Source organism: Triticum aestivum, chromosome 4D (genome assembly GCF_018294505.1).
Source record: "Triticum aestivum cultivar Chinese Spring chromosome 4D, IWGSC CS RefSeq v2.1, whole genome shotgun sequence".
Lineage (NCBI taxonomy): Eukaryota > Viridiplantae > Streptophyta > Magnoliopsida > Poales > Poaceae > Triticum > Triticum aestivum.
In genome coordinates this window covers 154538273-154552458 of record NC_057805.1, presented here as the reverse complement: position 1 = coordinate 154552458, position 14186 = coordinate 154538273, and the positions used below count along the sequence as shown (strand labels likewise).

Below are 14186 nucleotides of genomic sequence, written 5' to 3'. Positions count from 1 at the left end.
TCTTCGCCGCGGGCATCAGCCTAGTCAAGCAACAGAAAGCGTCAAGAATTAGCAGTAGAAGCAGGAACAAGGCAAGACAAGAATACTTACTGGTCCACCGCGGCGTAGTCCCTCTGCTTCCTGAGCTTGAAGCCTGAGAGCCTCGCAGCCTGAGGAGCGGGCGCAACGGCTCTAGACGCAGAAGATGGGGCAGCAGGCAAGTTGGAAGCAGCTTCAGGCAGCGTCAGAATAGGGGCGTCGTCTCGGGAGACCAGCGCCGACCTTCCTCTCGTCGGAATCTCGACCGGTGACCTCCTCCGGGGACTGACCTTGGACCTCGAGTAGCCCCCTGCAGTATGCAGCTCCCCCCTTTCCAGGGGGACATCGGCCTCGTCATCATCATCAGGCAGGGTGCGGAGCATGTCGGCCTTGTGCAAGGGGGAGGTCTCCCCCGCCCCTTCGCGGGTCACCTCCGAGTCATGCTCCTCCTCCTCCTCCTCTTCTTCCTCCTCTCCCTCCTTGCGAGACTCGCCAGAAGACACGACCACCGGAGTTGTCGCCACCGGGATGTTTGTGGGCGCAGGCGGCACGAGCCCGCGCCCGTCAAAGATGGGCATGGCGGTGGCGACCTCTGCCCCGTCCGGGCGGCGGAACAAGGGAACAAAGCAATCAGGCGGGTACCCTTGGTCGTCCCCGACCAAGGAACGAAGAGTCGAGCGCAATTCCTCACCAGAAAGGGGCTCCGGGCGCAGGCGAAGGTCACCCCCTTTGTCTCCAAGCTTCCACAATGGGAGCGGGCGCGCTTGGAGGGGAGACACGCGCTACACCATGAATTCTTTGGCGATAATGGCCCCCGTCAGCTTCGCCATCCTCGAATCGCCGGGCTTCAGGTTGGCGGTCATCCTCTCCAGCACCTGCGTCGCCCGCGGGTCGGTGAGCTTCGCGCGAAGCCATCCCTCTTGGGACACAGGCATCTCTATCGGCAGCACCAGCCGGGGGTGGGAGCACTTGGCGTCCATCAGGACCGACTTGCTCCTGAAGCCCTGGGCCTTCTTCCCGGCCTTCGAGATGGCATTGGTCTTGTTGGCCGCAACGAAGCCAACGCACCCGGAGCGGTAGCCCTCCTTGATCCAAGGGAAGAAGAAGTGGCACAGCAGCGCCACGGACGGCATCACTCCAACATACGCCTCACAGTAAAATGGGAAGATCGACAGGAGGAGGATGGAGTTGGGGTGAAGATGGAGAGCATGGATCTTATAGTCACTGAGGATGGAGTAGAAGAAGACGGAGAAGGGGGGAACCAACCCGGTGACGATGCTACTCATGAAGAAGTGGTAGAAAGTGCTGCCAGGGGCCTCAGGCTCGGCAGAGCCAACCCAGAGCACAGTCTTCCTCTTCTCGTCACCCTCCGCCGTCATCAAGTGCACGGCTGCAAGGTTCTTGTCCGACACGCTCGACGCGTCGAGCGCGGGCTCATACCAGGATGGCGGGGGAGTAGCCCCAGCTTTCTTGGGCGCCATCGATGGCAAGCTCGAAGGAGGATCTGGGTGGATCTGGAATTTCTGGAAGCGAAGGGCAAGAAAAGGGATCTGGAGCAAGTTGAAGGAAGGCAATGAAGGAAAATACAGCACGCGCCAGTCTTTTGTTAGTCGGGCAGTTGCCGAGGCAGCGTGGGGAAGCGGAGACGCCCACGTCCCATCAATCACCACGTGTCAACCAAGCCCGCAGGCTGTTGGGGCCCGCGGCGCTCCGCACTTGCTCCTTGGCTTCGCCTCGAAGCCGAGTCCGAGCGCGCCTTGGGCCCGGGGGCTACTATCGGCATCCTGGGAACGGGGTTCCCCAGACTTGCGTGCCTGTGGCCCACGGCGTGGCTCCACCAGCGGCCCTGTACGGCCCATCTTCACCAGCAAACACTCAAGGCCCTCACGAGGGGCCAAGCCTCGCGAGGCGCACGACGCAAGACCTTCCCGGGGCGGCCTCACGAGGATGGCTCACGAGGGGCGGAGAGATCAAGGCAAGGGGCACCTCGCGAGGTTCCTGTGAAGCAAGCCATGACGACCGGGGCCAGGTAGGCGCCAGGCGGGCGCCAGCGCGCGCAGTGTCCTCGTTTCCTCTTTGGTGCTAAAGAGGCAAGCGCAGGCGAGGGGTCCCGAGGCATCAGGCAAAGGTTTCCATATCGGTGCAACAAGACCAAGACCAGCAGGACGACAGGACGGAGGTCACCGAGGAGCCCAAGACGGAGTCACCACCAGAGCCTTTGGCAGGCGAAGACCACCTTTAGTCAGGATAACTTGTACTAGTTGTCTCCCTTCAAATTTGGCCGTTGTGGGATCCCTTCCCGCCTAACATTTGAGGAGAGGACCACGACCTCTATAAATAGGGCTAGCCACCACAGTAGGAGGCAACTGATCTTGGGCTATTCAGATCATCCTCACCCACACAAGCTCACCAAGCACAAGAGCACCTCTCCTCAGTAGGCTGTTCTTCCCTTGTAACTGTTCATCATCAGCCCAAGAGGCAATCCACCACACCACACTGGAGTAGGGTATTACACCACATCAGTGGCCCGAACTACTATAAATCTTGTGTCCCTTTGTTCTACGAGTTCGACGCGTTGAGCCTTGAGATTGTGGTGAGGGCGAGTGCTGGGGGAGGAGAGATCTTCGTGTGCACCCCAGTGTTCGAACCTCAAGGGTTTTGCCGGAACCCGAAATCTGACAATTCAAACCATCCCCACACGCACCAGCTCCGCGAGCTCAAGAACACCTCTCCTCCGGAGGATGTTCATCCCTTGCACTGTTCATCCTCAGCCTGCAAGGCAATCCACCACACCACACTGCAGTAGGGTATTACACCACAACGGTGGCCCGAACTAGTATAAACCCTCGTGTCTCTTGTTCTTTGGGTTCGTGGAGCGAGGTAGAAAGAGAGAGATCTTCGTGCGCACCCCAGTGTTCAAACCTCAAGGGTTTTCCGGAACCCAGAATCCGACATTTGGCCCGCCAGGCAGGGGTGCACCAAAGTGCCGCTCCTCCGTTGGCTTCGCCTCTCCCTTCAGTCCCCATGGCTGGCGCTGCTCCTCCGATCGGATCAACGGGCGACCACGACGGCGCCAGGGGGCTCAGGACCTTCACCCCTGCCTTACGATGGGTGCAGTGCCCGCCCAAGATTAGGCCAGAGATGCCGCCTCGCTTTGACGATGCGGCGGATCCGTCGACCTTTGTGCTGGCTTACGAGGAGGCCGTCCTGGAGGTGGGATGTGATGACAAGGTCATGGCCAATTGGTTCCCCATGGCTCTCGCTGGCGCGCCGCGCGCCTGGCTGCTCAACCTGCCAGCATCCTCTGTGGCTTCTTTGGAAGAGCTACGCGGCCTTTTCGTCGCACGTTCGCGGCACCGGCGCCTGCCGCCGTTGCGGCGCTCCTCGGCGGCTCGCAAGCGCCACCCTCGGACTGCCACGTCAAGCAGATCTTCTGCCAGATCGGCACCGCCTCTGTGCAGCTGGCAGCACCTCCAGGATGGGTGGCGCCCAAGGAGGACCTCACCTTCCACTTAGGGGATCACCCCGCTACCACTGCAGGCTCATGCGCGCTCCCAATGCTCTGCACGCCCACCATCTGCCACGTCGCCATGACCAAGACACTCATCGACGGCGGAGCGGGCCTCAACATGCTCTCCGTGGAAGCTTTCGACCTGCTTCACATGCCGTATGGCCGGCTCCGCCCCACAAAGACTTTCTTCGGGGTCGGCAGCGGGTCCACCAGCCCCCTGGGGCAAATACGCCTTCCAGTCACCTTCGGTACCCGGCACAACTACCGCACCGAGCTGATCAACTTTGACATAGCCTGCATCGGCCTCCCATACAATGCCATCCTCGGGTACCCTGCCTTAGCTCAGTTCATGGCAGCGACTCATCCGGCCTACAACCTCATGAAGATGCCGGGCAGCAGCAGCGTCCTCACCGTGGCTGGAGACACCAAGGAGGCACTGGCGGCCCTCAAGCTCGCCTTCAGGGCCGCTGCGGCAGCGCACCCAGCCGACGAAGCCATCCCGGGGGCTAAGGAGGCCGCGCCGGCGAAGAAGAAGCTGTTGTTCAGTCAAGATCGGGCCGAAACAAAGCATGTCCCGGTCAAGGAAGATGGATCCTCGGGAGCCACCTTCACCATAGGCGCCAACCTCGACCCGGGCCCAGAGGAGGCATTGGTAAAGTTCTTGCGCGCCAACAAGGAGGTATTCGCCTGGTAGCCCAAGCAGCTGGTGGGGGTCCCAGGGGGGTAATCGAGCATCACTTAAGTGTGTGCCCCAATGTGCGCCCCGTGAAGCAGAAGGCGCGGCAGCAATCCATGGAGAAGCAGTCCTTCATCGTCCAAGAAACTCGCAAGCTAGAAGCAGCGGGTGTCATTCGCGAGGTACGGTACCCGGAATGGCTGGCAAACCCCATTGTCGTCCCCAAGAAGGGCGGGAAGGAACGCATGTGTGTCGACTTCACCAACCTCAACAAAGCCTGCCCCCAAGACCCGTTCCCGCTCCCGCGCATCGACCAGATCGTCGACTCCGCCGCGAAGTGCGACCTGCTGTGCTTCCTAGACACGTTCTCGGGCTACCACCAGATCAAGATGGCAGTGGAGGACATGGAGAAGACGGCCTTCTTGACCCCGTGCCGGGTATACTGCTACACCTGCATGCCGTTCGGACTACGCAACGCATGGGCGATGTTCCAGTGGTTGAAGCACATCACCCTGGGCCAGCAGCTAGGGAGGAACACAGAAGCCTATGTCGATGACATCATGGTAAAATCTCGGGAAGCAAGAACCCTCATTCGGGACCTGGAGGAGACCTTCACCAGCCCGCGCCAGGTGGACGTGCGGCTCAACCCGGAGAAGTGTGTGTTTGGTGTCCCTTCCGGCAAGCTACTGGGCTTCCTCGTGTCACACTGGGGATTGAGGCCAATCCAGAATGTCAAAGCAATAGAAGACATGAGCCCACCGCAAACCCTAAAGGAAACGCAGAAGGTCGCCGGCTGCGTGACCTCGTTTGGGTGCTTCATCTCCAAGCTAGGGGAGCGCGCCTTGCCGTTCTTCAAGCCGATGAAGAAGAAGGGCCCGTTCGAGTGGACCCCAGAGGCCGACCTGGCGTTTCAAGACATCAAGAGAGACTTGACCAGCCCACCTGTGATGGTAGCGCCTCGTCCCCTCGAGCCCCTGGTGCTCTACCTGGCTGCCACGCCTCACTCAGCCAGCGCGGCGTTGGTGGCCATCCGGGAGGAGCGCCAGGCCAAGCGCGTGCCGCGTAATGCCACACCCTCGGCCGAGACGACGCGACACCAAGGCCACGCTGCTAAAGCCATGACAACACCCGCGGATGATCAGGCCCTACAAGATGGCATTCATGGGCCCGCGGAGGCCCCGACGCATGACCAAGCTCCTGAGGATACCCCACCTCAGGAGGTGCCACAACCCCCCAGACGCCATAGGCTCCATCGACACTCCCAATCTTGTCGAACACCCGGTGTACTTCGTCAGCACGGTGTTGCTGGACATGAGGGTGTGATACCCCATGCCACAGAAGCTTTTGCTCGCACTCCTGGTGGCCTCACGCAAGCTACGTCATTACTTTCAAGGCCACCCAATTAAGGTCGTCTCATCCTACCCACTGGAGAAGGTGCCCCGGAGCCCCAACGCTGCGGGAAGAGTCGCCAAGTGGAACATCAAATTGCAAGCGTTTTAGCTGGAGTTCAGCACAACCAGGGACATCAAGGGAGCTTCCCTCGCCGACTTCGTGGCAGAATGGACCGACATTCTAGAGCCTGAAGCAGGCGAGAGCCGATCCCTCTTGCCAGGAAGTGAAGCGCCGGATGGCTGGGTCATGTACTTCGATGGCGCTTTCGCACGCCAAGGTGCGGGGGCCGGTGCCGTGCTCATCTCCCCCATTCAAGACAAGCTATACTACGAAGTGCAGCTCTCCTTCTAGCGGGCCGAGAAGTTCTCAAACAACAGCTCAACTTCCGACGGGCCGCGGCCTTGGGGGTGAAGCATATCACCATCAAAGGCGACTCACAGCTCCTCATCAACATCTCCAACAAGGTGTACAAGCCGAGGGACGAGCACATGGAGGCATACCTCGCGGAGGTGCGTAAGATGGAGAAGCAATTCTTGGGCCTGGAGCTACAACACGTGCCTCGCGGCACGAACAAGGAAGCCGACGACATCGCCAGAAGGGCATCCAAGCGTCTGCCCCAGGAGCCCGGCGTCTTTGAGGAGCGGCTTTTCAAGACTTCAGTAGCACCCCCATCTGCAGGGCTGGCATCGCCTCGGGAGGAGCTCCCCCAACCACCAGCCTCGGGAGCCCCTGCCTGTGGCCCGACCATAGGAGCACGCCTGTTCCTGGCGCTCGAGCCTTGGGAGGGGTGCTGGACCGAGGAGTTCAAGGGGTACCTGATGCGAGGGATGCTGCCTGTGGGGACCCCGACTCACAAGTCGAGATCACCGAATGCACATGTACAGTGATCCCAAAGATCAATGCTCACAGAACACACAGATGCTGAATAACAAGAGTCTTACATCCATACATACCGTCTTACACAAATTATGACCATTATGGCCAAGTCTTACATAGATAAGCCTCATGGTTGAACATCGAATAAACTTAAATAGTGGAAGTCTTCATAGATAAGTAGAACCCATGCCATCTGCCTTAACCCTACAGGCAGTGGCGTACCCAGCAATGAAATGAAGGGTGTGCACACTCTAAAAAAAATTCTACTAATCCAAGTCACAGACAAAATATGGTAAAATAATAACATGAATAGCTCAATTCAAATTTCACAACAATTTAGTTCACAAAATATATCTCAAATATGCGAAATTACAATACGAATAGTCTTACACAAAAGAAGCACAAGTAGAAAATTACATCACTAGGTAACTCTACGTTTTTGCATTGCCATGAAAGCATCAACTATGTCATCTTCACTTACTTTCATGAACACATCTCGTTCAATAAATGTCACCAAGCAATCATTCAAGCGATCATCACTCATAGTAGTCCTCAACTTACTTTTCACTAGATTCATAGCTGAAAATACTCTTTCAACACTCGCCGTCGCCACCGATAAAATCAATATCAATTTGATGAGTAAGTAGACCAAATCATAAAGAACATGCTTCTTTGTTGCAACAAGCATAATAGAGAGCTCACCAATATTACTTGCATTTCTAAACCTATCATCTTGTCTCATATCATCAATGAAAGTAGTAAGTTGAAATTCTAGCCTTATCAAATCTGTGCTTGATATGTCCATGGGATAGAATTCAGCAAGTCTCATTACCTTGAGTGCATCATAAGAAGCAAATGAGTTGATTGGATTCAAAGCCGACATGCAAATAAGCAACTCTGTATTAACCTCATCAAACCGATTGTCAAGCTCTTGAATGGTTTGATCAATGACACCAAGATATACCTCTCTTCTATAACGATCATCATTTGTTTGTACTTCATAATACCGACGTGATCTTCCATGATGCTCATAAGTATCCTCCCACAAAGGAACTTGGATGTCATGTTTGTTGCAAAATAAGGTTAGCTTTGCAAGAAATTCTTCCCAACCATGAGACCTCAAGTGTTGCATTCTACTCTTTGCCAAACTAACAAGTGCCATTGCATTAACAATATCTTGATCTCTCTTTTGCAAAGATTTGGACAACTCACTTGTATAGCCAAGAATAACAAGCATCAAGTGAAGATTGAAAACAAAGTCATATGATTCAATGGCTTGAGCAACTCCACGTATTCTTGTCCACTCACGTTTTTGTGAAGGATCTTTTCCAATAGCATCAAGTACTTCAAGGATTGTGGAATATATGCTAACAATGTGCATAATGGTTTTAAAATGAGAACCCCAACGAGTATCGCCGGGTCTAGCTAGTCCCATCTCTTGATTTAGCCCACTTCCACTTTCAATCTCACCCATTTCAAGTGCTTCCAAAACCTTTTGAGCTCTAACATCTCGAAGCATGTCATGGCGCTTACAAGAAACTCCAACAATATTGAGCAAGTAAGAAACATGATCAAAGAACCACAAACATGGTTCATTTTCCTTAGCCACGGCTATAAGAACCAACTGAAGTTGATGTTCAAAACAATGGTGTAATAGGCAGAGGGTGACTCATTCATGATCAATGTTTTCAACCCATTAATCTCCCCTTTCATGTTGCTTGCCCCATCATATCCTTGCCCACGCATTTGACTAGGAGTCAAATGATGATCATTAAGCAAAGTTTGAATTGCATCCTTAAGTGACAATGAAGTTGTATTGGCAACATGAAAAACTCCAAGGAACCTCTCACATCCTCTTCCCGATTTGTCAAGAAATCGTATGCAGAGAGCAAGTTGTTCTTTATGAGATGCATCACTAGACTCATCAGCTAGGATTGCATAGTGGTCATCACCAATATCTTCAATAATTCTTTTTGTTGTTTGCACCGCACAACATTCAATTATTTGATTTTGTATCTTTGGACTAGTCAAGATGCAATTCCCAGGAGCATTGTTCAAAACAAGCCACTTAAGAAGTTCAACAAAGTTCCCCCTATTGCTAAATTCTTCACTCTCATCATGTCCACGAAATGCCAATCCTTGGTTCAAAAGAAACCTCAAGCATCTAAGTGAATAAGTCAGCCTAGCCTTGTACATACGCAAATCCTCTTTATCCACCCTCACCATAATGTTATCAATTGATGGTTGGGGTGCCACAAATAAATTGTACTTCTGTTGAGCTTTGTTGTGAATGCTGTTAATACCACCCTCATGTTTGTCTAATGCATCAGGCTTATACCAATTTTTCCAACCACCTTTAACAAAGGCATCACCCTTAGGCCCCCCATTCGATTTGCCTTTGAACAAATAACACACAAAGCAAAATGCAGCCTCATATTTGACACTATATTCTAGCCATTTGTAGTTCTCAAACCAAACAAAGTTGAAGTGTCGATTTTTACCATACATTTTCTTGACTTCAAAGTTGTGTGCATATGGTTGGACTGCATTCTTTGCAATGTACCGTCTCCGAACTTCGTCTTGATCATTAACATCATAATCTGAAATAGGAATCCTTTCCCCTGGATCAGGTGGAAGCCTTTGAATATTATAGGACCTTGCATGTGGATGTTGGGGTGATGGTTGCCGTGGCGCTTCATCATCAATATCAATGTCAATCTCTGCATCGGAATAGACTGGAGGTGGATCAATATCAATGCCAATCTCTGCACCCGAATGGACTGCAGGTGGATCAATATCAGGTTCAGGTTGCTCTTCGGCTGCAACCTTTCTTGTTTTTGCCTCATAATTCCGGAAAAAAGACTTAATGTCACCATTCCTCTTCATCTTCAGTTCTACAATTAGAACATAATGTCAGCAAGACAGCAAGACAACAGAACAAAAAATGGCACACGTCCCAGTTTTCAAACATACATTTGTTTCAGAAAAGCATCGGTTTGCTACATCAGTTTGTAAGCATACGATTCAAAGCAATAACAAGCATATGTTTCAAAGCAGCATCCAAAATACATCAGTTTGCAAACATATGATTTTCAGCAAGCATATGTTCAGAGCAGAAGCAAGCATCAGTTTGCTATATAAGATTTTCAGCAAGCATATGTTCAGAGCAGAAGAAATCAAGCATCAATTTGCTATATATGCAAGATTCAATTTGAGAGAACTGTAGGGGAGGCCGCCGAGCGCACTATGCTTTTTGTTCAGACAAACATGAGCGCACTATGCTTGTTGTTCAGACAAAAATTAAGCATATGTTCAGAGCTGTAGGGGAGGCCGCCGTCAAAACTCACCCACGAGGCCACGACCGGGGCGGGGAGCGGTGGAGCGGGAAGGACCGGAGGAGAGGAGAGCGTCGGCAGGCGGGACCAGATCCTCCGGAGACCGGAGCGGCGGCGGCCGTCTGGTCCGGGTCGGCTCGACGGCGCCTCGACAGGGGAGGCGCGACGGTCAATGGCCGCGACCGAAGGAGCTCCAGCGGTGGCCGCCACGCGCGAGAGCCCAGCGGCGGTGGCCGAGCGCAAGCGGGGAGCGATTGGGCGGAGGCGGGGAGCGGCGGCGGCGGCCGAGCGAGATGCGGTTGTGCGCCTGTGCGCCTGTGCCTCTCTCTCGCTCGCTCACAGTGGAGCCCGAGAAGATGAGGTGGGCCTGGGCTCAATAGTCAACAGCCAAATTTTCTATATATATAAAAAAATCCCAGATTTTTTTGGTGTGCCACGGCACACCCTCTGGTTCTGCCACTGCCTACAGGCATTCTGGCTGGGAAAGCATCCTAGTTCGCATGTTCGTCTCCGAAGAACTCTTCTTCAAATTCCTGCTCTTCCATGCCTGGCCAATTAAATAACTAGTGGCAAGCCAATGAGTACTTTGAATTTACTCGCAAGCAACCCATGTTTTGGCTCAAGACACAACGATGCACGACATAGGTAAATTTTTGCAGAAAGCTCATTTTATTGTGCTACGACATGTTCAACAACTGGTAAATCATGCATCATATGAATTCAAATAACCATAGGGACTGGTTACAGATATCAATATAAAAGGAGTGGGCTTCAACCCAACTCAATCATGTCAAGTCCTTTGACTTGACCCAATTGCTTCTTCCCACTTATCCAAACACACACACTGGTTTGTAAACAAGTGGACGTAGCCCAAGAGCGGTTACCCAACTGTCCTTGTCCGTGGACACGGCTATTTGAATAGTTTTACACTCTGCAGAGGTTGCACACTTTACCCACAAGATCCGGGGAACTTCCATGTCATCCACGACCTGCGGTACCTCAAGTACCCGGGGTAAGCACCCGATCACTATCTTTCCCTAGACAACACTAACATCGGTTCCACTCGATTGGTTGTAACCCCCCGTGCCCAACATTTCACATCTTAAAATTGTGGAGCCCCGCTCCTATATTCATCACATACCACTCGCATGGGGTACCAACAGTGTGTCCGGTGCCCTGTGAAAACAGTCATGGCCGCCTACCCCAGCACGACCCCGTCCCGAGAGTGACCTCGTGTCACCCCCGTCACTAGTAATGCGGGCACCATGCTAGTATCGGCCTAGGTAATCCATAATGCCCTTTCCCATATAAGGGTAGATTGGTTGCGCATGTAAGGTTGGAATAACGATCGCAACTTAAACCAATCCGTTTTGAAAACAACACACACACTTGCCTCGGTACACCACTTCATCATCAAGTGGTTACCCAACTCATTATCTCCCTCGGGCATAAGTGGCACCCGATGGGGTTTTCAAAAAGTTTTTGAAAACAATCTTGCTTCCATCACCATGCATATACCCATCCCCTTTTTGCGTAGCTCTACTTAGCATCCTAGCTACTCCCACACGCATAACCCTCATAGAAAGGTAGGGTCATGCATATGCAAGTATCAACGAGAAAAGCAACGGAGTAACCCACCAAAGTGGTACCCTCTCATCATGATTCCGATGCAACAACAACAAGTGCTATATGACACGTATAAAAAGGTTTCACGGTATGGTCAAAGGGTTTCTTACCTGGCTGAGCAAAGTCTTCTGGGTCTTCAAGGTCTTCTGGTCCAACTCCTTCATCAGCAACGCAATCTATCGCCACAATATAACAACGAGAAAATAAGGCAATAGTAAAACAGAAAAACCAAATTGCTCATAAAAATGTCAACTAATTTTTTATAAATACTAGAGTGGATTCTAAGAATGAGAAAATTCCTAGTTTTGTATTTGGAGTCACGAAAACAGTGCTAGGAATTTTCAATGACAGGCATAAATGCTCAAATTCAAATTTAAATTTGAATAGTGAAGAAAAGTTGGGTTGATAAGAGTGAAAACGACGCCATTAAATAGTTAGGATTATTATAAGAATTTAGGAGTTGGAATTTTTGCATTTGTATTATTATTTAATCCTGTGGAATTTTTGCAACTTTAACAGAAAAGAAAAAGGAGAAGGGGCACTGTGCCTGATGTGCCAGAACAGCCGCAGCGCAGCAGGCCCAGGCAGAGAGGCGGCCCAGTGCACATTTGCACGCGCGTGCGCCACGTTTAAACCTGATGGGCGGGGCCCAGGAGCCAGTGAGAGAGAGAGGGCGATGGAGAGGAGAGGCTGACAGGCGAGGCCCACCTGTCATACCTAACCCTGAGTCCAGACGGCCGGCGAGCTCACCGGCGACGATGCAGGGCACGGCGAAATCGGGCGAGGAGACGGCTGGACTCAGCGTCAAGTCGTCGTTCGGGTGGTGGCGGTTGCGGTCGTTGGGGTGCCCTGGTTCGCCGGCGACGAGGAGGCACGGCGGAGGTGCTTCGGGTGGCGATGGTTCTAGCCGTTTCCGGCAGCTACAGAGAGGGGAAACAAGGGGGGAAAGGATTAGTGGAGTGCGGGGGTTCCAGATTGAGGCTTAGGAGCAGCGGGGAGAGCTTCTACCGTGCGGACGACGGCGAGCCGCCGCGGCGGAGCTCAAGCTCTATCTCGAGCTCGAGAGCTTCTGGAGTGGAGCGGGTGGTGTAGGGGGGTGATTAGGGGAGTGCGAGAGCGAGTGGTTACGAGAGGAGGGCTCGGGGAGGCCCTTAAATAGGTGGGCGATGGTCCACCATGGTCCAGTGCACCGGCGAGGCTGTTGCCGTCGCCACGGGTCAACGGGGATCGCAGCGAGGTGTCGGGGGTGCTCGTGGGGTTGGTTTAGGGCTAGGGGAGAGAAGAGACGGAGAGCAGGGGGCCCAGGGGCCGCGCGTGTGAGCGCGCTCACTTGTGCGCTCGGGCAGCCGGCGCGCGTGCCAGCTGCGCCGAGAGGAGGTAGAAGGAGGAGGGGGACAGTGGTTTAGCGTGTCGCAGACGCCGAGGCACCTCGTCGGGCGTGCTGGGGAGGCCCGAGGTGGCCGGAGCTGGCTGGCAGGGGGCGGCTACAGTGCCTGACCGCACTGTAGCGCGCTCTGGAGCATGCAAATGCCATGCCATGGCTTTTTATATGCCTAGTGGGCACGACCACTGATGTGTGGCTGCCCTAGGGGGTAGTAAAGAAGAGGGGAGGTGCATTGGGCGCCCTGGAGAGCCAGTAGGACAGGAGTGGGGTTGAGAGAGAGGGGGGAAATGGGCTGTCCAGAGGGGTAAATGAGGTGGTTTCACCCCTCAATCATTGAGCTGAGATGCGGCCATAGTAACTAGAGGTAGAAGAGGGTCAGGAGCAGCTGTGATACAAAGTTGAGCCCGTGGAGATTAGTGGAAGAGGTGAAAAATGGAATTTTGGCAAAGTGGCAGAAGGTGTTTGTTGCTGATTTGGGTAATCAAATGAATTTTATTTGACATGAGACTCCACAGGGTGAAATGGCACATATAATTAGGGCCTTCCACCAATTTTGAGCTCATTTGGGCAAAGTTGCCAATGCAACTTTTGTAAGCCCTAGAAATAACCAGAAATGTATTTACCAAGATCTAGTCATGCAAAACCATTCCCCTTGATGTACCACTTGGTGTAGTGTCATCATTTGGGCTTTTGAGCATGTTCACAAAGTTTGGGGTCCTTTGGAATAAGTTGGCAATGTAGAGTTGTTCAAACTTGGATCTGGACAGAGAGGGTTTTGGGGCACTTTTGTGAACCAAAATGATCTTGGTTGAGATGAAACTTTGTAAGATCATCACATTATGCATATGTGACTTGCTAGAACTTTCCTGCATTTATTTGAAAATATTTCTTGTAGAAATATTTCAAATAGTTGAAATGGAAATAAATCGTTTTGGAGGGTTTTCCCCAATATTTTGAACATGACCATGTGTTGAAACTCTTATATATGGACACTATATGTCCTATGAGTTTCCCTAAATTTTCTCAAATACTTTCGAAACAGTTAAATAATTTTAACCTATTAAAGACCATTTCTGGCCTTAAGAAAAAGCCTTTAAATAAAATCAGAAAATAACTTTTAAAATTATATTTTGGTGGTTTATGGGAGTCCAATACCTAATAGGAGTGAAATCTACTCTTTTAAAGATTTTTCATACCCCAAATCAAGTACTTGTAGTGCAAAGCTCAATTCAGGGGTTTTTGGAAAACTAAATTCAGAAAATACTATTTGGCCAAATTATTTTTGTAAGAAAATACTATATTGTACTATACACATGGCATGATCATTGGGAAGAATTTTGGGGCAAGGAGATGAAGTATAGAAGGTGG

At 52.0% G+C, this 14186-nt stretch overlaps 1 protein-coding gene across 1 annotated transcript; it reads right to left on the bottom strand.

Annotated features, from left to right (window-relative positions):
* Positions 1–8084: 8084 nt before the first annotated feature.
* On the bottom strand, positions 8085–9944 carry LOC123096788 (zinc finger MYM-type protein 1-like). Its single transcript, XM_044518567.1, has 2 exons — positions 9821–9944; positions 8085–9367 (listed from the first exon to the last, which is right to left on the bottom strand). Exon 2 carries the CDS (start codon positions 9357–9359, stop codon positions 8085–8087), a length of 1275 nt encoding a protein of 424 aa, XP_044374502.1. The 5' UTR covers positions 9360–9367; positions 9821–9944.
* Positions 9945–14186: the final 4242 nt, after the last annotated feature.

What these genes read in the sequence shown, in the direction of transcription:
- LOC123096788 (XM_044518567.1), bottom strand. Translation starts at nt 9,359, where the DNA reads ATGAAGAGGAATGGTGACATTAAGTCTTTTTTCCGGAATTATGAGGCA.